The sequence below is a fragment of the Rutilus rutilus genome, assembly GCF_951802725.1.
Source record: "Rutilus rutilus genome assembly, chromosome: 1".
NCBI lineage: Eukaryota > Metazoa > Chordata > Actinopteri > Cypriniformes > Leuciscidae > Rutilus > Rutilus rutilus.
Genome location: NC_140209.1, coordinates 51627742 through 51651534, shown reverse-complemented (window position 1 = coordinate 51651534; position 23793 = coordinate 51627742). Strand labels below are relative to the sequence as shown.

The window sequence follows — 23793 nt, the reverse complement described above, 5'->3', positions numbered from 1 at the left end:
AATAACCTCTGCTTCCACATGTAAAATTAAACGCGCGCACACACATGCTATACTTGTAAGGACATTCCATAGCCGTAATGGTTTTTATACTGTACAAACTCTATATTATATCCCCCTATACACTAACCCGACCCCTAAACCTACCCATCACAGAAAACTTTATGTATTTTGTACGGTTTTAGTATGTTTTTAAAGCCATTTTAAATACGAGGACCCAGGAAATGCTCTCCTAAATAATTTTCCCCACAAATTTCTGTCCTCATAAATCAATAAATCACATAAACACACACACACACACACACACACACACACACGCACACACACACACACACACACACACACAAAATGTAAAAAAAAAACTTAAAAAAAACACAAACTTAACTTTTCATAAAAGTTTAAATAAACCGAAGTTACCATTATACTTTTATGGAAATTTCATAATTATGAAACAATTCAAATGGCACAGGAAAATCTATGCTTCTGTCATTCATCTCGGATTATACCTGCTGTATTCTGTGTTCTGTTCTGTTTCTGACCTTCACTCTTACTGATTTTCATGATTTAATGCTGCCCTCTTCTGGTAATGACTGTTAGCAAGCGCAAACTTGGCATCAAGGGGAAAAATCTAATAAGCTTTATGCTAATCTACAAGTATGCTAAATAATTTCAACGGGAAATTGTACAGGCAGCCATTTATTATTGCATAAACAGCATGCAAACAAAACCTAAATCATACTGTCTTACCTTAAAATAGTTTTTGTCATGTAAATATTTTACTCTAATGAACATAATTTACTTTAAGAAAATGTATTTAAATAATTTTATTAAAAATTACAGTATAATATTATGGGAATACTAAGAATATGAGGATAAAGGTAACAATTTAAAACAACAGAACTTGGGTCTTATAGGACACTTTGGTTCCACTTAAAAAATGTAAGGCACCAATTAAATTTACAGGCATTTCTCCAAACTCTCCAAAACTTGCTTTTATGTGTTGGATCTATTCATTTGGAATCATACCATAACCACTGAAAGTTTTCAATACTCAATACTTCAATACACTGACTTTAAATTCCAGCAATGTTCATTTCTTGTATTCTCTAATGTCTGTATTTGATATGAATGCTAACAGTGCTTGCTCATTTAGCCCGGCTTCCAGAAATGAAATATGGAAAGATGTTTTGTTTTGTTTGAGAAAGGTCTTCAACGTGTCAATACATACATCTGTTTTTCTAGGGTATTCTGACAACTATGGACACAGGGGTCAATGAAGTCTATAGTTTAAGGGACCATGGGCCAGTTTCACAAAGCTATTTTAGACCGGTCTATAGTGTTAGACAAGTCTAAAATTTGCTCATAGACTAGTCTAATGCAAGTTAGACTGTTTCACAAAAATAAAGACTGACTTAATTTAGACCAAAAAAATTAGACACCTTACCCCCAGGCTAACTTAGGTCTAAAGGGGGTCTTACACCGGATGAGAAGCGCAGCGCCACGCCGCGTTGCGTCGCGTCTAGGACAACTCGAGGTATCACACACCTGACGCGCATTTTCTCAGTTTATGGCCAGCAATATTGTTATGTTTAAGGACATTATGGAATTAAGATAATGTCTGTACTATGTTATGATTGTACTGTACAATTAAATACAATCGTTGCAAACTAAAGTCTGCAGTCTGAACACTTTACCACAGAGCGTCCGTTAACTGAATGAATTGAGAATATCACCTGAAAATCCGATAACATCAGCAGTTTTCATCCACGCAGCTGATTGCTGTAAATGAATGTATAACTGTATATTGCAGGACAGGGTAAAGTCAGTATATACATTAAAGGGATACTCCACTTTTTTCGGAAATATGCTCATTTTACATCTCCCCCAGAGTTAAACAGTTGAGTTTTACCGTTTTAGAATCCATTCAGCCGAACTCCGGGTCTGACGGTACCACTTTTAGCATAGCTTAGCATAGATCATTGATTCTGATGAGTCCAGTAGCATTTCTTTCAAAATGACCAAAGAGTTTCAATATTTTTCCTATTTAAAACTTGACTCTTCTGTTGTTAAACCGTGTACTAAGATCGACGGAAAATGAAAAGTTGCGATTTTCTAAGCCTATATGACTAGGAACTACTCTCATTCCGGCGTAATAATCAAGGAACTGTGCAGCTGTACCATGAGTGCAGCAGGCGTAATGATATGACGCAGCGCCTGAAAATAGGTCTAATAGGTTAGACAAACTTAGTCCCGGTCACGTTGGAAGAAGTTACCGAGCTGGGGACTATTTTCAGGCGCTGCGTCATATCATTACGCCTGCTGCACTCATGGTACAGCCGCACAGTTCCTTGATTATTACGCTGGAATGAGAGTAGTTCCTAGCCATATAGGCTTAGAAAATCGCAACTTTTCATTTTCCGTCGATCTTAGTACACGGTTTAACTACAGAAGAGTCAAGTTTTAAATAGGAAAAATATTGAAACTCTTTGGTCATTTTGAAAGAAATGCTACTGGACTCATCAGAATCAATGATCTGTGCTAAGCTATGCTAAAAGTGGTACCGTCAGACCCGGAGTTCGGCTGAATGGATTCTAAAACGGTAAAACTCAACTGTTTAACTCTGGGGGAGATGTAAAATGAGCTTATTTCCGAAAAAAGTGGAGTATCCCTTTAACGACGATTTGAGACAAATAAAAGTGTAAATGGCGCTCTGTGGCGCGGCAGGATTTTGAACAAGGTTGCTGGGCGCCGCCGGTTTGCACTGCGTTGAGATTTTATGCAACAGGAACTTTTCTGAATGCTGTTGGTGACACAGTGGGTCTCAGCCAAGCTTCTGTGTCACGGATGGTATACAGGGTATTTTTTTCCCCTTTTTTAAAATATCTTTTCTGTACGTATTTAACGCTCCGCTCAACGATCGGATTAACGCTGTTAACTGTCGTAGCAATCTTTTTCCAAATTAAACATTTCTTCTTGTTACTACATTCTCCGCTAAATTTCCCAAGTAAAATGTCCTTGTAACTGTTACACTCCTCCAACAAACACATATTTTCCGCTGGGGTAAAATGCACTGCGCTTACTAGATCCGGCATGTTTTTTGTTTTGAAAAGTGTCTTATTTTACCCAGAATGCACTGCAGTGTAGTCCTACTTAAAATAGTCAGAGTCTTAAGTGCTTTGTGCAACGGTCTGATTTAGATGTCTATCTGAAGTCTGACTATCTACTATATCTAAGCCATAGTCAAAGTCTATCTTTGTGAAACCGGCCCCATATCTTTGTTAAAGCCTTACTTTCCAGTTAGACTAAATTGTAGCTCTCCTTGAGAGAAAGAACGTATTATCTTGATGTTCTGAGAGGACTCTCCTGTTTATAGTTAGATCCTGGCCAAATCCAACCTTGAGGAAGCTGTGTTTCGGTGTGTGTGTGTGTTAGTCTTCTTGGTTACAGGTTAAAGGAACACTCCAGCATATTCACCGTAAATAGGATAATGTTGGCGTTATTATGTCACTTATTGGGAGCAGTATGCTAGCTGGAGCCGTTTACCTCCAGTCTTTGTGCTAAGCTAGGCTAGCGGTGGGTGCGTCAGACAGAGTTACAGCAAGCACGGAGATGAAAAGGGTATGTATGGACTTATCTAACTCTGGGGGATACGGTGAATAAGCTTAAGTCCCAAAAAGTAGATTCCTTTAATCTGTAACCAAGAAGACTAACACACACACACACACACACACAGCTTCCTCAAGGTTGGATTTGGCCAGGATCTAACTATAAACAGGAGAGTATTCTCAAAAACTCCACAGTCTGTAAGTTCTAGTTTATTAATCTGGAGAATCTGATGTGTTATTTCAGGGTCGAGTCAGCTCTCCTTGAGAGAAAGAACGTATTATCTTGATGTTTTGACTCAAAACATCAAGATAATACGTTCTTTCTCTCAAGGAGAGCTACAATTTATTCTAACTGGAAAGCAAGGCTTCAACAAAGATATGGTCCCTTAAACTATAGACTTCATTGACCCCTGTGACCATAGTTGTCAGAATACCCTAGAAAAACAGATGTATGTATTGACATGTTGAAGACCTTTCTCAAACAAAACAAAACATCTTTCCATATTTCATTTCTGGAAGCCGGGCTAAATGAGCAAGCACTGTTAGCATTCATATCAAATACAGACATTAGAGAATACAAGAAAAGAACATTTCAGTGATCACACTGGTAACTTCTATAACAAAGTAAAATCTCACAAGAGAAGTCATTCAACTCATGTGACATTTAGAGGAAAATTATTGATGAATACTTTGATTATAATCACTTATTACATATACATTGAAGCAACAGTTTATTCCAAAATCCACACCCTTCAGTATATTGCTATAAATGTAGGCCCTGGGCTCTGAACTGGTTCAAGGAACAAAAACAAAACCCAGAAACTAACGAAATTTTAACAGGAACAAAAACGAAAATGAAATCAAGTTTAAATGGTCTGAATAGAATCTACCATTAACCTGATTATCGTTCTGTTTTAAGATTTTAATTTGGCAGTGAACCAATCGTGAATTCAAATAGTACAGCCTATGCAGATGTGACATCCAACGTGAGTGAAATGCAATATGCAATGTGGAGTCAATGTGTTGGCATTAGCTGTTGGATCGCATGAATTTATCCGAGGATATTTGATCATGGCTGGTTATATCCAGCTTATTATAACACTTATAATGTATATAAGTGTATATACACTTATATATTCAGTGTGTTTTGAAACCAGAAACCGCTACTATTTAGTAAAAAGTATTTTTTAAATGATTAACACTTTGTTGTCAAAGTTAGTGTTGTGGCTTTATGGTCAGACACTTGCATTTAGCAAGTTTGCAGAATGGCAAGAAATAAAGTCAGAATTGCAAGATATAAATACATTTCAAGATATATTAGATATTTGTTGAAACAAGCTTCCATAGTATCATATAACCTCACAAGTGAGAGAAACCCATTCACAAATTAATAGTGATTGTTCACAACTGCACTATTTTTTTAATGAAGTCTATAAAGTGTACAATAGCCTTCACACAAATGTCACGTCGAAGGACCTCTTGTTACGCCGTGATGTTATAGGAGTCTAAAGATGGTTTCAAAAAGTTCCTTTAGCCTAGCTGTCATTCTACTGAAGTCATTATCCTACAAAGAAGACAAAGAACAATGCCAAATTCAGTCAATAAAAATAAGACAATATATAAGCAAATTTTTAAGACTCCTGTCATTAGTAACATTAGCAAGCGCGAGTGAAACTCACCCTTTTGGAAGTCCATTGGTGAAAAACGTATTCGATATCAGAAACAAACTCTTGCACTGTTTGATAATCATTATTCTCCAGGTTCAGCTTCACTCTGCCCAGCATCATGGGACCACAAATGTTCTCACTGTATCTTGGGACCTGAACAATATCAGTGAAGACGTCACATACTATATATTTACATTCCAACTTTAAATAATCTAATACAAACAGAAGCTTTACATTAGTGCAGGGGTCAATCATGCTCTCATGTAGCAGCTGTAACAGCAAACACTGGCAGTGCTGAATGATGAAAGACAAACAAAATTGTTAAAGGCATAGTTCTCACAAGTTTTATTTATTTATTTTATTTAATTTTTTTTTTGTCTAAACAATGAAAGAAATGTTATTTTGGACCCCAATGACTTCCATTGTACAGACAAAACATTTTGCATAAACTTTACCAGTGTGTACTGAGAGACTGGACTGCTCAAAACGTCCTGTTGGGTCTTTTGACTGGAATCCTCCATATTCTTTATCACACAGAATGTGCAGCTCCACTGGCTTCAGTACAGACAAAACACACAATATTACACACGTCAACTGTTTAGTTTGACTAAACCAGGTAAAGGTTTTCTCTCTCTCACCCAGGTGAGTCTCCATCTACAGTTGGTAGGTGACAGTGTGAATGAAAAGCTTGTGGACATTTGTCACAACACACGAGATCTCCCTCAGAGTTACACACAAAACACACGTCATCATTCTGCTGGGAAAAGAGTTCATAAAGACATAAAACTGTACCATCTTAAAACACATTTTACATGTGATGTTTTTGATATGACTGTAATTGTGACTGATGATTTCTTACTTGGTCTTCTTGATCACAGTTGACTGTATGTGGTTCCAATACTCCTTTCTGGAAATTATGTGAAAACACATCATAGGCTATTGTGTTTATTGCAATAAAACTTGATTGGCCGCTGTCATCCCACAGACAGCGTCCCAGACAGACTGGTAGTCTATGCATTAGTGGTGGCAACACCAGTAGGTGGCGACAATATGTCAAAAACATCAATACATTCAGGAAAAAAAGTGAATATCTGAAATCAAAATAGAATACTAGCCTACTTTTACAATTTCTGTCATATAAAGATATTTAAAAGTATGTAAGAATATAAGAGTGTATATTGATTTATAAAGTTACATTTATATTTAGGCTAGTGTAGAGTATATAGTGAGAGTATATATAGGCTATTATAATAATATATATACTATGCTATTCTGAATTTAACCACTCTTTTTATCACTGAATCATTGTTTGAACAATTCATAAAAAAAAAAACAGATTCATTTCGTAACAAGTGACCTTTTCAAAATTCGGAATAGCATTACCAATAGCAACCCCGAGTAACAGCACGAACTAAACAATAAATGAACATTTGAGGATATGTTGAAAGATACAGTACAACTTAAGGCCAAAGTACACTTCACTTTTTACGCGTAGACAAGCGTCAGCATACAGTGCACGTGACCACAATTTCGTCATCAGAAGAGTACACGCATTGCTGGATTTTTAAGATACTTAGATTTAACCTCCTGGCGCCTCTCAGGAACCTGATGACCAGGTTGTGCTTTCCCAGTGACCTGCCATCAACAGCGTCGTGATGTGCTGTGATGGCAGCGACATACACCTTCAAGGAAGGAAAGCACAGAGCCGATCGGGCATTTCCAGAGGTCTTCCCGCCAGGAAACACCACTCTGCGAAGCATAAGCATACTTCGTAGACAGGGCTCTAGCTGAAGTGATAGTGTCAACTACGGCACAACTAACAAGACCTGCTCCCCATCTTCCCTGACCTTGCACAGTGTTTGTGCGAGAAGGCTCACCGGGGGAAATGCATATTTGCGTAGGCCGAAAAGGCTGAAAAGCACTGTGAACTGTGCGTCGCATCCAGATACCAATCATCCAACCACGAGCGCTTGGGAGACAGTGAATGGTTCTGCTCAACCCTGATGCCTGCGGTGGCCCGGGAAAGCATGGCCGTCAACTCTGAATCCGAATCAGCGTGAGCAACCACCCCAGAGGGGTGCAGCCCAGCTTCCTCATCCTCTCCAGAGGAGCGAAGCACACTCCCGATGCAGTTGCATTAACTGTTGTCATGTGAGGGACCCATGCCAACATGAAAACATCTTGCTCTCCTAGGGAAACTGCTCTGAATGCCGAAGCGCCGAGGGGTGAAACACTGCACTCTTACGTGCACAGCAAGGCTGGATGCGCCTTCATAACGGCAGAGAGATCCCACGACAAGCTGCAAGCAATAACAATTAAAATGGCTGTTTTCGGAGTAGGTCTCCTTGTTAGCAATTCAAATTCCTGTTTGCTCTTTTCTTTCTTGTAGACATTTACTCTTTCTCTTGAAAGGTGAATGGTATGAGTGATCGCTGTACAACCGCTCGGCTCCGAAGCAAAATATGAATGAAGTGAGTAACCTACTTATACCGGTATGTCCGGGTAGGTGTGACTCGGCATGCAAATCTCACCGGCCAGTGTTCACTGGCTCGTTTTGTTACAACTTGGAGGTGATTGGGCTCCCAGGCGAGACCCCATGACGCCAGTCCACGTAACGTCGAGCGTGACTGACTGAATGTGAACTGTAAGTTTTGAATGCTTATATTTTCTAAATGCTAATTTTGTCATTGTTTTGGAGTACATTAGCGTATAGGAACACACCAAACTGACACCAAAGAACTAGCGCTGATGAAAGCTGACTGTGTTGTCGCCTCACGTCGGGGCAAAAAAGCTGCGCTTGAACACACGAAAGAACTACAGCCGACTGTCAGCAAGCATGCGTATTCTGCGCCTGCGTGTAAATAAGACAACCGTCTATTTCTGCAGATATATTTGTCTATATTCATCATTCAAAAAGGGAAACCGATGCTGAAAGATGCAGATACACAAACCATAAACAAAGCAGCGTGTTCTTACCGTTTTGAATATCACTTTGCTGATCACTTTCCTTATTCCACTCCGCTCATGTTAATATTAAAATATTCGCCAAGGAACACTCTGGTAAGATGACGTAAAATTAGAACAGCCTTCTGTCTGTACTGTCTTGACTTCTTTGCTCGCTATTTTGCTATTATTCTTGTGCACTGACTAATTCACTAAGCTGAACAGCTAATCTGAGTTCTCTCTCTCCCCGACAGCGATTCTACATGCTGAATCGGCCCCAAAAAAAAAAAAAAAACTGACGATGTCCAACTAGAGCCAACACAACGGCCCAGTGTGACCGCCTTGTCTGTTAATACTGTAGCTTTATATGATATATTTTCTTTTACCTTTATAAGTTTTCCAAGGGGCATTCCATGGGCAACAATGTCTTTCCTCCATGTTCCATCTGGTTTGTTCAATCTGATGAAATCCCCTGGGCTCAGCCAGGAGTTCTCTGTTCTTATGCATCTCCCACAACGCCCTAAAAAAAAAAGAAAAAAAAAAGAAGACAAAACTGAGTGCAAAAGTCTTGTATCACAGCAGTCAAGCACTGTATTTACATTCATTGTCAATATGTTGTTATACGCAGTCGTCTGCGAGGGGCTGCCGCTTTATTTTCGTTCTGTTGTTTGTTTATTTGGTGATTAAAAGTTACATTTGTCATTTCCCTCCAATTTCTTCCCTGAACTTGAACTTTGTTATAGTAAGAAATGTAAAACACTGTCAACATATTAATATTCAAAATAATTATTCTCACTCACACACCTGTGGCAAAGCGATGTTTGTGCAGGATGCCAGAACCAGAACCGCAGGTAACAGGTAGGGTAGGACGTTCAAACACGCTCATGTCAATACCATCATCATCACCACCATCATCATCATCCTCCTCACCACCATCATCATCGCCATCATCATCTTGATTTTCCTTTTCATCTGATTCTACAACAAATACACAAACACTCAGGAAACAGAAAATGTTATCAAATATCTTTCTGAATGACTGTTGTAAGTTATTATTTAAAGGAATATTAATTTTCTATTTTCAATTCTGTCATAATTTACACACCCTGTTGTTCCAAACCCACAGGCTTTTTCTTCTTCTGCAGAACATAAAAGGAGAAATGTTGATGAACATCTTGGTCACTCTTAACTTATGTCACATGTGATAGTTTCAGTCTAGAAAGGTTAAAGGGATAGTTCACCCAAAAATTAAAATTATGTCATTATTTACTCGCCCTCAAGTTGTTCTAAACCTGTTTGAATTTCTTTGTTTTTCTGCTGAACACAAAAGAAGATATTTTAAAGAATGTAGGTAACCAAACAGGTTCTGGTCCCCATTGACTTCCATACTGTATATATATATATATATATATATAAAATTCTCATACTATGGAAGTCAATAGGGACCAGCAACTGTTTGTACATGTACTTCAAATGGTCTTCTTTTTTGTTCAGCAGAAGAAAATAACTACATGCATATTTAGAACAACTTGAGGGTGAGTAAATAATGACAGGATTTTCAATTTTAGGTGAACTATCCCTGTAAATCCTTCATCAAATCGGAAAAACCATTCAATAGGCCCTGGTCATTTCTAGGCTTGACTACTGCAATGCTCTTCTGGCCGGACTTCCAGCATGTGCAACCAAACCTCTACAGATGATCCAGAATGCTGCAGCTCGTCTTGTCTTCAACGAGCCCAAGAGGGCCCACGTCACTCCTCTGTTCATCTCTCTGCACTGGCTACCTATCGCTGCTCGCATCAAGTTCAAGGCACTGACGCTTGCTTACAGATCTATCACAGGCTCATCTCCCTCCTACTTTCACTCACTCCTACAAGCCTACATCCCTACCAGACACCTACGATCGATCAACGAACGACGTCTCGTGGTTCCATCACAGAAAGCCACAAAATCACTTTCCAGAACATTCTCATTCACAGTTCCATGCTGGTGGAACACTCTCCCCACCCTCATCCGGAATGCAGAATCCCTGACAACATTCAAAAAACAGCTGAAAACCCATCTCTTCCGTGAGCACTTAACTTCATAAAAAAAATTAAATAAAAAAAAATTCCCTTTAAACCTCACTTATTGGGCTTATGCTACTCTGAATAATGCCTGAACCTCGTATTCTGAGCACTTCTTGCGTTGTTGTTGTTTTTTGCCTCTTCATGATGACTCGCTTAATTTTAGTCCTAATTTGTAAGTCGCTTTGGATAAAAGCGTCTGCTAAATGACTAAATGTAAATGTAAATGTAAATGCAATAGCAGCCAAACCTGTGCGTCCTGGACCTTGCTTTTCATAAAGTTTTTAGATGCAAGAAAACCATCCTATGAATAGAAAATGGCACAAATTCAGAATATGTCATGAACATATACATGTATGTCATCATTAGTGTTATGTTGTCGTGTCCATTTTATATCAGGGAACTGTTATTTAACTGGAATTTCTCAAATGAATTCCGACTCACTAATCACCAAGGCCATGATAAAAAAAGAGGGTAATTATAATTGCACTCAAGTGCATTAGTTGAAACTGTTAGTATTGATTATAGAAACCGATCTCATGTACCTCTATGAGTCTCTGGAGTGGAATCCCAGTGCTAAGGATGCTGGTTTTCCACTTTTTGTTCCTGTCCATCATCCCAAACCTCTCAAACTCAGTGGGCTTGAACCACTGGCCTTCACTGAAGATGCACTCCTGTTCTAAGGACAGAAAAACAGTTTATTCAACCACTATTGGAATGACTTGTTTCAGAGCTTTTGGATGTTAGATGCGCCACCATAACAATCTTGAGACATTCAACAACTTAGCTCCTCATAAACATTACTGCATTCTTTAACAGAAACGTTTCTGCACCTACTGTTATTATATTTCTTCAAATGCAAGATGCCCTCTTTATAACCACATGTAACAGGAAGTTGAGAATTGTTTTGTCCTTTAGATGATTCTGAAACAAGTACAATCAAATCAGTTAGCCTAAAGTGCACCTCTTCATATTTTAAACGACATGTCTGATTTATTATACTGTCTTGTCATTTTATTAGTAAAAATGCTTTAGACTCACTGGGGCACTTTTGTCTCTTGGCTTGTTTCTTCTTCTCTGATGTGCAGAGGGAGGACGATCCCCTCAGCTGTCTCTTCTTACAGTTTTGTTTCTCCATCCTCCTCATCTTATCCCTTGATGTCCTTTATTTCTAACGCTGTTCTCACTCAGCCATACTGGATTGCTCTCAGTGATTTCATGAAGGGGGCTGTCGTATTATCTGCATTATTTGAACAGCAGGAAGTGGACGGGTTCCTCCACGTTGAGTTGCCTCCCTCTCACATTTACAGAAACGAAACTCAAGGTTGCTTTTTTGGTCCGCCTTCATTTAATATACACTCCTGCACCTAAGGCGGTTAATTCAACCATTACTGGAATGACTTCTGGATGCTTTAGAAATTTGATCCCTTGCAACTCAGTGAAAAATAAAACTATAAAAACAACAGATGAGAAAGGATATAATTTTTGGCTTGTCCACAGAATGCAAATATTTTTCAGAACCTTTTAATGGAAATGGATTTTCAGAACATTATTGTAATATTGTAAAAAAATATTTCATTAACATGCTAAAATGATTAACTCTTTTACTGTTGTCCTCTTTCACACACAGACAATAAAACATAAACAACATCAATATTCCTAAAAATCTTTGACATTTTTATTTTATTTTAAATGTGTCAGTTAGTGATGGCCAACAGTAAAGTAAAGTGTAACCATGACTTGCCTATAAATAGAACAAAAATATAATCAAACATTTTTATTTTTATTTTCTGTGACATGGTAGTCATGCTATGTTTGACAAATCTTGTCAAGGATGAATAAAAATTTTTTTATGAATGTTACATGAAAATAGAACTTGCCAACATTTGAACATGGCTCAAAGATGTCACTTCCTCTCGATCATGGAATTCGTCAGTTCACGATTATTGTTAAGTAATAATAAGCTTTTGTAAGGCCCGCCCAATCGCTCCAACAACAGATTCCAAAAAGCCGGTGAAGGTTTCCTGCACATTCTGTCTTTTCAGTGTGGCAATTTAATTCCAATTAAATGTTTATCTGACTCCATTTTATCACAACCTCAAATTTAGGTTAGAATGCAATTCGAACATTCTATTTAACTCTTTTTTGAAATTACACCCATTCATCCGGATTCCTATAACACGTTGGGCCCTATCTTGCACCCAGCGCAATTGACTTTGTACACCGACGCATGTATCATTCCTATTTTGCACCCGCGCAAAGCGGACTTTTCCCTCCACAGAAGCACGTCGGTTAACTAAAAAATACACTTGCGCTCCCCGGGGCGGTTCAGCGCAAAGAGGAGGCGTGTTCCGGCGCAAACGTTCCCTCATGCTATTTTACAGGTTTAGAAAACAATTGCGCCACTGACCGAAAAAAAAAAACAGTTTAAAGTCAGTGGCGCGTTGCGCATGTTATTCATATGCTATTTTAAGGGCGCATGCTTGGCCTTAATCAATGTGTGCGCAGCATCATTTTTGATGACAGATAGATAGATAGATAGATAGATAGATAGATAGATAGATAGATAGATAGATAGATAGATAGATAGATAGATAGATAGATAGATAGACATTTTATTATAAAAGCATACATCTAGCTTACACATTTACCCAAATTATCATACGCCTGTTTAACCGAAGTTAATTTGGGTGTGTTTCTCCATCCCCAACGTCCCTGACGAGAACGTCGGTCTCCTCGGCTGTGATCCGCTCCTGGCGCGCGCCTGGCAAATCCGCCGTTATAATAGGAATCCGCTTTAGAACAAGCGCGCCTGCTCTTAAAGGGAATGTGAGATGTCGCTCTGATTGGTTTATTTCACGTTACGCCCAAACCACACCTATGAATAATGAAGCTACTTCAGACCAACCCCTTTTAGATTTGCGCCGGGCAAAAGAGTCATTTATCCCGCCGGGAAAATAGCAACAGCGCCCAAGACCCGCCCACAAAGTTACTTGCTGCTTTGCGCTTGACACTTGCATTTCAGATCGTTAAAATAGGGCCCGTTGAGTCTCGCACCGGCCGGGTATACTATCTCATAATCACAAACTCGTCAGTCTTGGTCATTAGACAGATGCGATTGACTAATATTCTAGACGACCGTACTCTACTTGCTCATTGTAGAATATATTATTTAGTCCCCATAAATCTGAACACACTAAATTAAGGTAAGATTATATCTAACCAGAGGTCACGACCATAACCATAGAACCAAGCTGACCAACTTAACTTCCTCTAATAGTAACTTTGTATAATCACGCAATGGGTTCCCATGTACACTTAGTTAGAATAATATTACAATAATCAGAGGTTGAGGCTCACTCTATTTTTGGTCTAACAGCACTCTGTTGCTCTAAACGGAAAACCCATTATTAGCCTCTACAGTCTAAGTATACATGACTAATGCCAATGTGTTAGTCTGAGCTCTGAAATTTTGTGGTCCTCTGCTCCAACTAAGCTGGATTTTAGTCCGTTTCTAACCTGAGCATAAATTTGTAGTGTTATGGATTTAACGTAATCTACTATTTCAGAGTAAGTCAGAATAAATCCGAATGTAACAATTACAATACAAAATCAATTCAAAGATAATAAATACATTTCTTTAAATACCCAGACCAAGACAAAGCATCCCCCAATGTGGGGCATGAACGTACAATAGGAATTTGCATTGACTAGGGTTATGGACCTAGGGAGTTTGCACCTTGTCGAGGAACAGGAGGTAGTTTGGATGAAGGACCCTGGGAAAAAGTGCACACCCAGTAAGCAAAGTATAAACTCTTAACCCTTATTACCATTTGATTTACTTCTGTGGAGATGAGACCATTGTACCAGTCGCACTGAGAGATTTTAAATGAAAACAAACGTGACTGTTGATTCACTTGCATTGACATAGAATATATATATATATATATATACAGTATATATATATATATATATATATATATATATATATATATATATATATATATATATATATATATATATATATGTGTGTGTGACTTATTTAGTGTGAATGGCAAAACTAGACATTTTATTATGGTGAAGTTATGGTGTTAGATAGATTTATGTTAGAAATATAGATTTTTATATTTATTTAAATCCTATGAGGATTTCTAAACTTAACTGCAGTCTTTTTGGCCTACGGTGGCTAGAAAGATTCTTGGATACTTTAGGCCCTCCTCTATTGCCCACTTTCTATTCTACCCATTTTTGTGATATACAGCCAGAAACAAGTGCCCAATTTCTGTATGGGGTGCTTAAAGTAAAAAATAAATTGTAAATAAATTGTATTTAGGTAATAATTATCAACTAAACATTCCTTAACACTATACAGCATGCAATATTTTGAAACATTCAATATAATACAAAGTATAGCAAAGTACACTATCATAAGAAAACTGAGAACTTTTTATATTATAATCAGACATAAGTTATATATTACTGTTTTTATGTCAGTCTTATCTGTTATGCTGTGTGTTGTCTGAAAACATATGATACTGTATTTATAACTCGCCTTCAATTTCTAAGATTCTAATGAAACAGTGCTGCCCTCTTCATGTGAAGGCAACAAGGTAATTTAATAGGGAAGATTTACTAATACACTAAAACTCTCCATTCATTGACATACTTTTTTAAAAGTGGAACAAAAGTAGTCGATATATGAGCTAAGTATACCGAGTCATTGAAAATGCTGAATAAATGATGGATGGGACATATCATTTACGAAGGGTAAACTTTCCCTAAATTTTAGGTATCTTCAAGATTTCCATCTGAAAAGAAAGTTAAACAAGGTTAAACAACACCATACCTAGAGATTGGCATGGGGTACTTTCCATAAGATCATCTCTCAATGCAAATCAAACTAGCTTTTAGGCTAACTGAAATAAAATCATGCCAATCTCTAGGTATGGTGAAGGCTATGTGATGATGTGGGGCTATTTTAATTCCAAAGGCCAAGGGAACTTTATCAGGATGCATAGTACCCTAAATTTTTTTTTTTTTAAATACTTAAAAATAAAAATCTGCCTGCCTCTATGGGAATTTAACATAGGGGTGTACTCACTTATGCACCATGTATTTTAAGGAAGAACATTTATTTATTTACGATACATTATTCATTCACAAAGAAAATTGGTGTCCTTAAAGGTTGGATTTTTCAAAAAATTTTAAATTAAGGCATTAAGTTCAATTTCCAAAATATGATTTTTTATTCCTCTTTTTAGTCAACTTTAGCATGGGTGTATTCACTTATGCATAGCACTGTATGTGGTATACATAATGCGGTGAAATGAGTTTGATCTACTTTTTAATTAGTCTTCCCATTTAAGCAATAGTTCACCCAAAAATGAAAATTAGCCCATAATTTAGGGGAGAGCAGGGGCGAAAGTACCATTTTTCAGAAAAACATAATTTGAAAAGATGATGTTTCAGACAGAGATATATTTTTGCTGTGGTCGGTCACTCACAAGTGTGGTCTATCAATACCAGTATTTGAAAAAATACTGAACGACTTCAGTATAATCTCACTTTGAACTTAAGACATGTTACTTTCGACCCCGTCAGTTGGGACGAAAGTAACACAACAATATACAAGCTAGATTTTTTGTGTTACTCTTGTTTTTTATTTTTTATTAGCCTAAATATACCTGAGTATGACCTTGTTAACATGTAACTGCAAACATATTTTGGCCTTTATCTTTGCAAAAAAAATTTAATTTACATTTTCATTTTAAAATTCAGTTTCATCAATGTTTCAAAAGTAACCCAACAGTACAAACTTGAATTGTTTAGAATATTTTTTTATTGCCAATGTCAATCTATTTTATAAAATGTTTTTTCAACATGAAAAATATGAAAATTAAATTAGCAAAATATAAATTCTCAACATAATGTAACAATAGTCATGTTTCCATCCAGCTGTTTTTATGCATACATTTAAAGTGTGCATAAAAACATCTGGATGGAAACCCTGCAAATTCATAGGTGGAGGTGGAAAAGCTATAAGGTATGGCTAAAACCTAAATGTGACTAGGGTAAATGGAAATAAATTGGTAAATGACTGCTTTTATGGAGTACATACACACTTGAGTTTTGTTTATTAACCAATTAGACTATAATATTTTGATGCTTGAAAACTGCCAAACCAGCCAAAATTTTGTCCACCCGCCAAAAAATTGTTTTCCCGCATAATCAAATTCAAAACCACCCAATCTGGCAACACTGGCATAGGGCTGCATTTCAGTCTCCTCTAACCAAAGCTCACAAAGAGAAACGTTTACAGTGGGTGTAGAAACTAATTCAACCCACAGCATGATGTTATAAGAGCTTGAAGACTGTTTCAAACTCCTTCTTGAATACTTCCTTCAGCCTAGAGGTCATTCTACTGGAGTCATTATCCTACAGAGAAATGAGAGTGAGAGAGAGAGAATTTGAATTTAGGATATGTAAGACAACATTGCAAAAAAAGTTAAGAGACTTTCAACATTGATAAGAGTTGCATAAATTTTAAATAAAACTCACTGCGGTGGAGGTGCAAAACTTGTTGAAAATGTGCCTAATATCTGAGACAAACTCTTGCACTGTTTTATAATCGTTATTCTCCAGCTCCAGCTTCACTCTGCCCAGCATCATGGGACCACAAATGTTCTTACTGTATCCTGGAACCTGAACACCAGCAGTGCAGACGTCACATGAGTGTACATCACATATAAGACCTTTAAATAATGGCAAAGAGACAGATGAAGCTGCTAAAGATGAGATTTACATTAGTGCAGGGGTCAGTCATGCAGTCATGTAGCAGTTGTAACAGCAAACACTGGCAGTGCTGAAAAAAACAACAAAAAACAGATAGTGTGTGTGTGTGTCATCTGTCACTGTATCATGATCACACTTGACAACATTAAAAGCCAGGTGTAAATGCATTCAAGACCCACTCAAATTAGATCATCGAAAACAGATGCTGATCGCATTAAATCAAGGTGTAAATTCAATTTAGCCAATTGAGAGGACTACAGACACTCGATTTTTATACTCTCTTTTTCAGAGTACTTACATTTTAATTATGTATTGGTATATAAAGACAGTTTAAACAAATTTGGGAAAAAGTTTTTTAGAAAAAACCTACCTACCCTGCCTTTAAGTCTAGTCCCAGACTAAAATTCATGTTGAGCTGTTTTAACGAAGATGATGAGAACTGAGGGATTGGAAATGTTGTAAAAGTGACGCGGAGATGGTGTTTTTATTACTCAACAGGTGAGTAAGGTATTTTATTGAACAGATAAACTCCCATATGTAGCTCTTTAACAGAGTTCATTGTAAAGTATTATCTATTGTGAAGGGTCATTTCATTATGGTTGTTGTAGCGCTGTGCTGGAATTTATTTTCAAGGAAGTACCGTGTCTATTAATGGGTAAAGCTAAAGTAACGTCTTCAGCTAATAGCTTGAGATCCTTGCCATATAAACCATATATCTCACATGCCTAGAAGTGAATATATCACTAAGGTAATCTCTCTCTCTCTTTTTATTTATGAGAAAGAACCATATACATCTGCACACTCACGCAAAGCACAACCAAAACCATGTTCTTCCACAAAATTTTGTTTTTAAACTGCTATAGAGGCCAAAAGTTACATAGTGTACCTTTAAGGACACTAAAGAGACTTTTCTACGAACTCTGAAAAACACCAGGAGAAAGATTCTGGAGGCTCCCTGATCACCTGTGTGAACATGCCATATTCCTGCTACAGGAGGCATGAGGACTGCAGACGTGAACAGATGTAAGATACCTAAGACAGTGCTACAGGGAGACAGGAAGGACATCTTTTTTACCAGTGTGTACTGAGAGACTGGACTGCTCAAAACTTCCTGTTGGGTCTTTCGACTGGAGTCCTCCATATTCTTTATCACACAGAATGTGCAGCTCCACTGGCTTCAGTACAGACAAAACACACAATATTACACAAGTCAACTGTTTAGTTTGACTAAACCAGGTAAAGGTTTTCTCTCTCTCTCACCCAGGTGAGTCTCCATCTACAGCTGGTAGGTGACAGTGTGAATGAAAAGCTCGTGGACATTCATCACAACACACGAGATCTCCCTCAGAGTCACACACAAAGCACACGTCATCATTCTGCTGGGACAAGAGTTCATAAAGAAATAAAACATTTAAAGAATTCTGAAAAGTTTGGTGGTCATGCTGATATTCTGACATGGTAATAGTGAGATGATGATGTCTTACTAGGTATTGATCTGGTTCTTCACAAATCTCACAATCACAGTTTATCGTATGCAGTTCCAAAACTCTTTTCTGGAAAGAATGTGAGAACACAGTGTTTTAAATGTGAATTTTTCTGACACAATGACATTTTTTTTTTTTTACCATTATAAGTTTTCCTAGAGGAATCCCATAGGCCACAATGTCTTTCCTCCATGTTCCATATGGTTTGTTCAATCTGATGAAATCCCCTGGGCTCAGCCAGGAGTCTTTTGTCCTTATGCATCTCCCACAACGCCCTGAGATAAAGACAAATCTGCGTGCTAAAGTCCTGTACCACTGCAGTCAAGCACTATTTACATTCATTGTCAATATGCAAGAGAAAACCTGATAACTTTCTTAAGAAACAGATTTTCTAGCTAGAAATGTAAAACACTGACAACATATTTATATTCATAGCAATTATTATGAAAGCATTCCCACTCACACACCTTTGGCAAAGCGACACTTGTGCAGGATGCCAGAGCCAGAACCGCAGGTAACAGTTAGGGTAGGACCTTTAAACACGTTCATGTCAGTACCATCATCATCATCATCATCATCATCTTGATTGTCATTGATCTTCTCATCTGATTCTACAACAAATACACAAACATTTAGGAAACGTGAATAAGTGTTGTAAGATTTTATTTAAAGGAATATTTATTTTCTATTAAATAAATAAAAAATCTCACCCTGTTGTTCCAAACCCACAGGGCTTTTTTTTTTCTGCAGAACATAAAATGAGAAATGTTGATGAACATCTAGGTCACTCTTAACTTACAGTAGGTCACATTTGAAAGCTTCAGTCTAATGTTAAAGGTATAGTGGAGGATCTTTCCGAATTTTAGATAAGACCCGCCCTCTCCCCTTTTTTAACAAGTTTGATTGATTCACCAGAATGATTGACAATTAGGAGGACCAATAGTATAGGTGATCCACCCGGAAGTAAAAAATCCTCCACTATACCTTTAACTCCTCCATCAAATTCGAAAACCATCCAATAGCAGCCAAACCTTTGCATCCTGAACCGTGCTTTTTTTAAAGCTTTTAGATGAAAGAAAGCCATCCTATGAATAGAAAATAGCACAAAGTTATAATATGTCATAAACATATTTAAATATGTCATCATTAGTGTTATGTTGTCTTCCCTGTGTCCATTTTATATCAGGGAACTGTTATTTAACTGGAATTTCTCAAATGAATTCCGACTCACTAATCACCAAGGCCATGATAAAAAAATAAATAAAAAAAGCTAATTATAATTGCTCTCAAGTGCATTAGTTGAAACTGTTAGTATTGATTAATTATTAAAACCGATCTTATGTACCTCTATGAGTCTCTGGAGTGGAATCCCATTGCTAAAGATGCTGGTTTTCCACTTTTTGTTCCTTTCCTTTTCTCCAAACCTCTCAAACTCAGTGGGCTTGAACCACTGGCCTTCACTGAAGATGCACTCCTGTTCTAAGGACATAAAAACAGTTTATTCAACCACTATTGGAATGACTTGTGAGCACCTGGATGTTAGATAATCCAGAATTAGTTGCAACATTACTGCATTCTTCAACAGAAACGTTTCTGCACCTACTGTTATTATATTTCTTCAAATGCAAGATGCCCTCTTTATAACCACATGTAACAGGAAGCTGAGATTTATTTTGTCCTGCAGACGATTCTGAAACAAGTACAATCAAATCATTTAGCCTAAAGTGCACCTCTTCATATTTTAAAGTACATGCCTGATTTATTATACTGTCTTGTCATTTTATAAGGAAAAATGCTTTAGACTCACTGGGGCACTTTTGTCTCTTGGCTTGTTTCTTCTTCTCTGATGTGCAGAGGGAGGACGATCCCCTCAGCTGTCTCTTCTTACAGTTTTGTTTCTCCATCCTCCTCTTTTTATCCCTTGATGTCCTTTATTTCTAACGCTGTTCTCACTCAGCTAGTCATATACTGGAATGCCCTCAACGAGTGATTTCATGAAGGGGGCTGTCGTATTATATGCATTATTTGAACAGGAGGAAGTGGGTTCCTCCACGTTGAGTTGCCCTCCTCTCCCTTACACAGAAACGAAACTGAAAGTTGCTTTTTGGTCCGCCTTTATTAAAGAGACACTCCTGCACTAAAGGCGGTTTATCCAACCATTACTGGAATGACTTCTGGATGCTCTAGAAGTATGATCTCTTGCAACTCGTCCACAGAATGGAAATATTTTCCAGAACCTAATGGAAATGGGTTTTCAAAGCAGTAGCCTACTGTAATACTTAAAAAAAAAAGATTTAATTAGCATGCTGACATTAATAACTCTATGCTGTCCTCTTTCACAAACAAACAAACATGAACAAACAACATCAAGGTTTTACGGAGCCTAAAGCGACATGGTGGTGGAAAAAAAATGTGGGATGGGAGAAAAAAATGTGGGATTTTTGCGTTCTCTCGCAAAACCTTTACGTCCCCCTGAGAAACTTTGCATTATATTGCATTTACAATATATTCACAGATTTAAACTTCCCGGATCAATAACTCGTGAGCTAAACGTTGTTAAAACACAAATGACACCTATTTCCAAGAAACATAGACAATGATCGAGCTACAACCCAATTTTCCTCAAAACAAGCTTCATTGCCTAATATAAATGGATAGCCTAATATAAAAAAAAAATCTAATAACCATAAAGTCATTGATTTAGTTTCATAATAGTAAATAATCATTAAAAGTATGCATTTATATCAAACTAAGTGTTGTAGTATAACCAGCAGGACAGCAGTGATGTGTGAACTGAATTTGGTGACAGTGTTACAGTGAAGTTATTGAATATTTTACATAATATAAAATGTGCAATTTTGGGTTTTGCACTTTGCAGACGGTCCCTTCGAACTTGTCTCTCAGCCGCCTGCTCATAGAGACCAATTATTATTAAACTTGTTTTGAGGAAAATTGGGTCGTAGCTCATTGTCTACGTTACTATGACTGGGATGGAAAACTGGTGTCATTTGTGTTTTAGCTCACGAGTTATTGATCTGGGAAGTTCGAATCTGTGAATATATCGCCAACTACTTTATTGAACTCATTGACCGCATTTCTTTATATTTGAGTCCAAGTTCAAACAGAACCGCTCCCTTGTTTACGTACGGAGCTCTGAAACACTGCCAGCGGGACATTACACAGAAAGTGTTTGTCTGAGCTCATCATAACAGGTTTTGCGAGGGAACGCAAATATATTTGCAAGAGAACGCACGAGGGGAAACAAAGTTTCTCGGGGGACACAAACGTCTTGCGATAGAACGCAAAAGACTTAAAAAATAAAATAAAAAACAAAATTCTCTCGTCCTAATTTTTTTCCACCACCATGTCCCTTTAGGGGCTCTGTTTCCTTATCCCTCTATGGAACTAATTATGAAATCACAGCTAGAAAAAAATGACATTATATTTTACATATATTTTAGACAAAAATCTTTTTCAAAATCTGACATTTGACCTTTTAATAATAATGAATCATTTCTGAACATTGACTCCCAGACTTTATTCACCTTTTTCTCATGGTTTCTCAATAGAATTCATAAAATAGAATAGCATAGTTCGAATAGGGGCACATTGTAACGCAGAGTTACAACATTCCCCACCTGTGCAACTTGGATTTAAACCCTGCTAGTGTCTTCTGCTGGTTAGATCAGCATTAAAGAACTATCTCAACAGTTCAATAACAGATTGGAGACTAAAATAATATAATTATAATAGGCTAATAATATCAGATTTGTCTTTTAAAATAATATCTATTATTTTAAATAAACACAAAAACAGAGATGAAAAATGAACATAAGTAAGAAATTTACTTTTGTTATGCTTAAATAAATGTTCAGTGATATCTTCCAAAGATTTCTGAATTTTGGCGCATTTATTTCTCTATATAGTGTTGATATGGCAACTAGTAAATACACTAAGTTTCATCATGCTAGCTTGTGTGGAAATATTTAAAACAAGTGTGTTACAACTAACCCCGTGTTAGGTCACCCCTTGCTCACCCCTACTCTATTTTTGGCAAATTGCCTGAAACTTCACACATTCAAATGCATTTTCACTATCTGAAAGGCAGTGAAAAGGTCGTAGTGTTTCAAAAAAGCATTAAAAGGCATTATTAACATTCCATTTCATCTTGTATTACTATATTTCATTTGGAATGTCATTCGCATGTGAAAATGTCAAAAACTTGACACAAATTCAGATGCAATTTCACTGCCTGGAAAGTAGTGAAACCATGTCTTAGTGTTTAAAAAAATCATTGAAACATTGTTTCTTTCTTGGAATTCCAAAGCAATGATTGTAGCACATGAAAAAATCAACAAGACTCTTCTTTTTCAGTGTAGCCCAGACTTTCCACATGTAACTTGATTTTGATCATTTTTGGAGCAATTGCTTGTCAGTGTAGTGAGGCCAGTAGGCAGTGGCATTTTTCCTGACCTCTGTATGGATCACATTTTCCAGACTGGGATAGGATAATACCCAAATGCCTGACTTCCACGACAATCTGTGACTCCTGAATTCTTCATCTCTGCCATCACCCTCACTGCTTCCTGGGCTGTTTAAGCGTGGGGCAGGGCCCAATGTGAGGTACTGGAAGCATGTTCTTTTTCTAATTGAATTTATATGTATTTCTATTTATAGTCTAAAATGAACTCACAGTGGAGCTTTGACCTCATGCAATCTACATGTGCAGCATGTGCTAATGTCTCCATTTCCTTGTTGCCAAAAATGTGAAGCACATGACAAATAGATTTTAATTTTATTAAAGGGATGTCACATGATACTAAACTGTATTTGTTTTGGTTGAATATTATAATTGTGTTTAAAATGCAAATTTCTATGTATATATACACCAGAGGGTTACAATCTTTCCATTTTTTTATTTGAAATGTGGTAAAAAAAAGCTAAAAAAAAAAAGCTTATTTGTTAGTTCATGTTGGCAGATGCCTAACAAATTAAACCTTTGTAAAGTGTGACCATGACTTGCCTATAAATAGAACAAAAATATGAAAATTATTTTTTATGTGACATGGTGGACATGCTTGACAAATCTTGTTAAGGTTGAATAAAAAAACAAATAATTAATGTTACATGAAAATAGAATTTGCTAACATTTGAACATGGCTCAAAGATCATGCAAATTGGACAGTTCACTATTATTTTGAGGTAATAATAAGCTTTGAATTTTTTTTATTTATTATTT

The 23793-nt window shown here is 37.1% G+C and overlaps 2 protein-coding genes across 5 annotated transcripts; both read right to left on the bottom strand.

Moving 5' to 3' along the window:
* Positions 1-4996: 4996 nt before the first annotated feature.
* On the bottom strand, positions 4997-11599 carry LOC311303199 (nuclear body protein SP140-like protein). Of its 3 annotated transcripts, none has more exons than XM_084429513.1 (13): positions 11320-11599; positions 11116-11202; positions 10824-10957; positions 10529-10582; positions 9318-9351; positions 9017-9190; positions 8599-8732; positions 6129-6176; positions 5908-6026; positions 5725-5824; positions 5504-5563; positions 5282-5422; positions 4997-5166 (listed from the first exon to the last, which is right to left on the bottom strand). In XM_084429513.1, the coding sequence occupies exons 1-13, from the start codon at positions 11423-11425 to the stop codon at positions 5098-5100; spliced, it is 1260 nt and encodes a 419-aa protein (XP_084285639.1). In that variant the 5' UTR covers positions 11426-11599; the 3' UTR covers positions 4997-5097. The 3 variants fall into 3 exon arrangements, with proteins under 3 accessions (XP_084285639.1, XP_084285640.1, XP_084285641.1); XM_084429514.1 differs by having other exon boundaries at positions 5908-6023; positions 11320-11563; XM_084429515.1 differs by having other exon boundaries at positions 10824-10954; positions 11320-11563.
* A 4500-nt stretch (positions 11600-16099) lies between these two features.
* sp100.4 (SP110 nuclear antigen, tandem duplicate 4) lies at positions 16100-20634 on the bottom strand. Of its 2 annotated transcripts, none has more exons than XM_084429543.1 (13): positions 20362-20634; positions 20158-20244; positions 19900-20033; positions 19586-19639; positions 19265-19298; positions 19022-19165; positions 18696-18829; positions 18555-18623; positions 18331-18449; positions 18146-18245; positions 17081-17140; positions 16837-16980; positions 16100-16713 (listed from the first exon to the last, which is right to left on the bottom strand). In XM_084429543.1, exons 1-13 carry the CDS (start codon positions 20456-20458, stop codon positions 16633-16635), a joined length of 1257 nt encoding a protein of 418 aa, XP_084285669.1. In that variant the 5' UTR covers positions 20459-20634; the 3' UTR covers positions 16100-16632. The 2 variants fall into 2 exon arrangements, with proteins under 2 accessions (XP_084285669.1, XP_084285670.1); XM_084429544.1 differs by having other exon boundaries at positions 18331-18446.
* Positions 20635-23793: the final 3159 nt, after the last annotated feature.

Coding starts and splice junctions, on each gene's coding strand:
- LOC311303199 (XM_084429513.1), bottom strand. CDS start 11,425: ATGAGGAGGATGGAGAAACAAAACTGTAAGAAGAGACAGCTGAGGGGA. Junction 10,958..11,115: donor TTTGAAGAAATATAATAACA/GTAGGTGCAGAA, acceptor TTCTGTCCTTAG/AACAGGAGTGCATCTTCAGT. Junction 5,423..5,503: donor TGATTGACCCCTGCACTAAT/GTAAAGCTTCTG, acceptor GATATTGTTCAG/GTCCCAAGATACAGTGAGAA.
- sp100.4 (XM_084429543.1), bottom strand. CDS start 20,458: ATGGAGAAACAAAACTGTAAGAAGAGACAGCTGAGGGGATCGTCCTCC. Junction 17,141..18,145: donor CAGTCTCTCAGTACACACTG/GTAAAAAAGATG, acceptor TGTTTTTTTCAG/CACTGCCAGTGTTTGCTGTT. Junction 16,981..17,080: donor TGACTGACCCCTGCACTAAT/GTAAATCTCATC, acceptor GCTGGTGTTCAG/GTTCCAGGATACAGTAAGAA.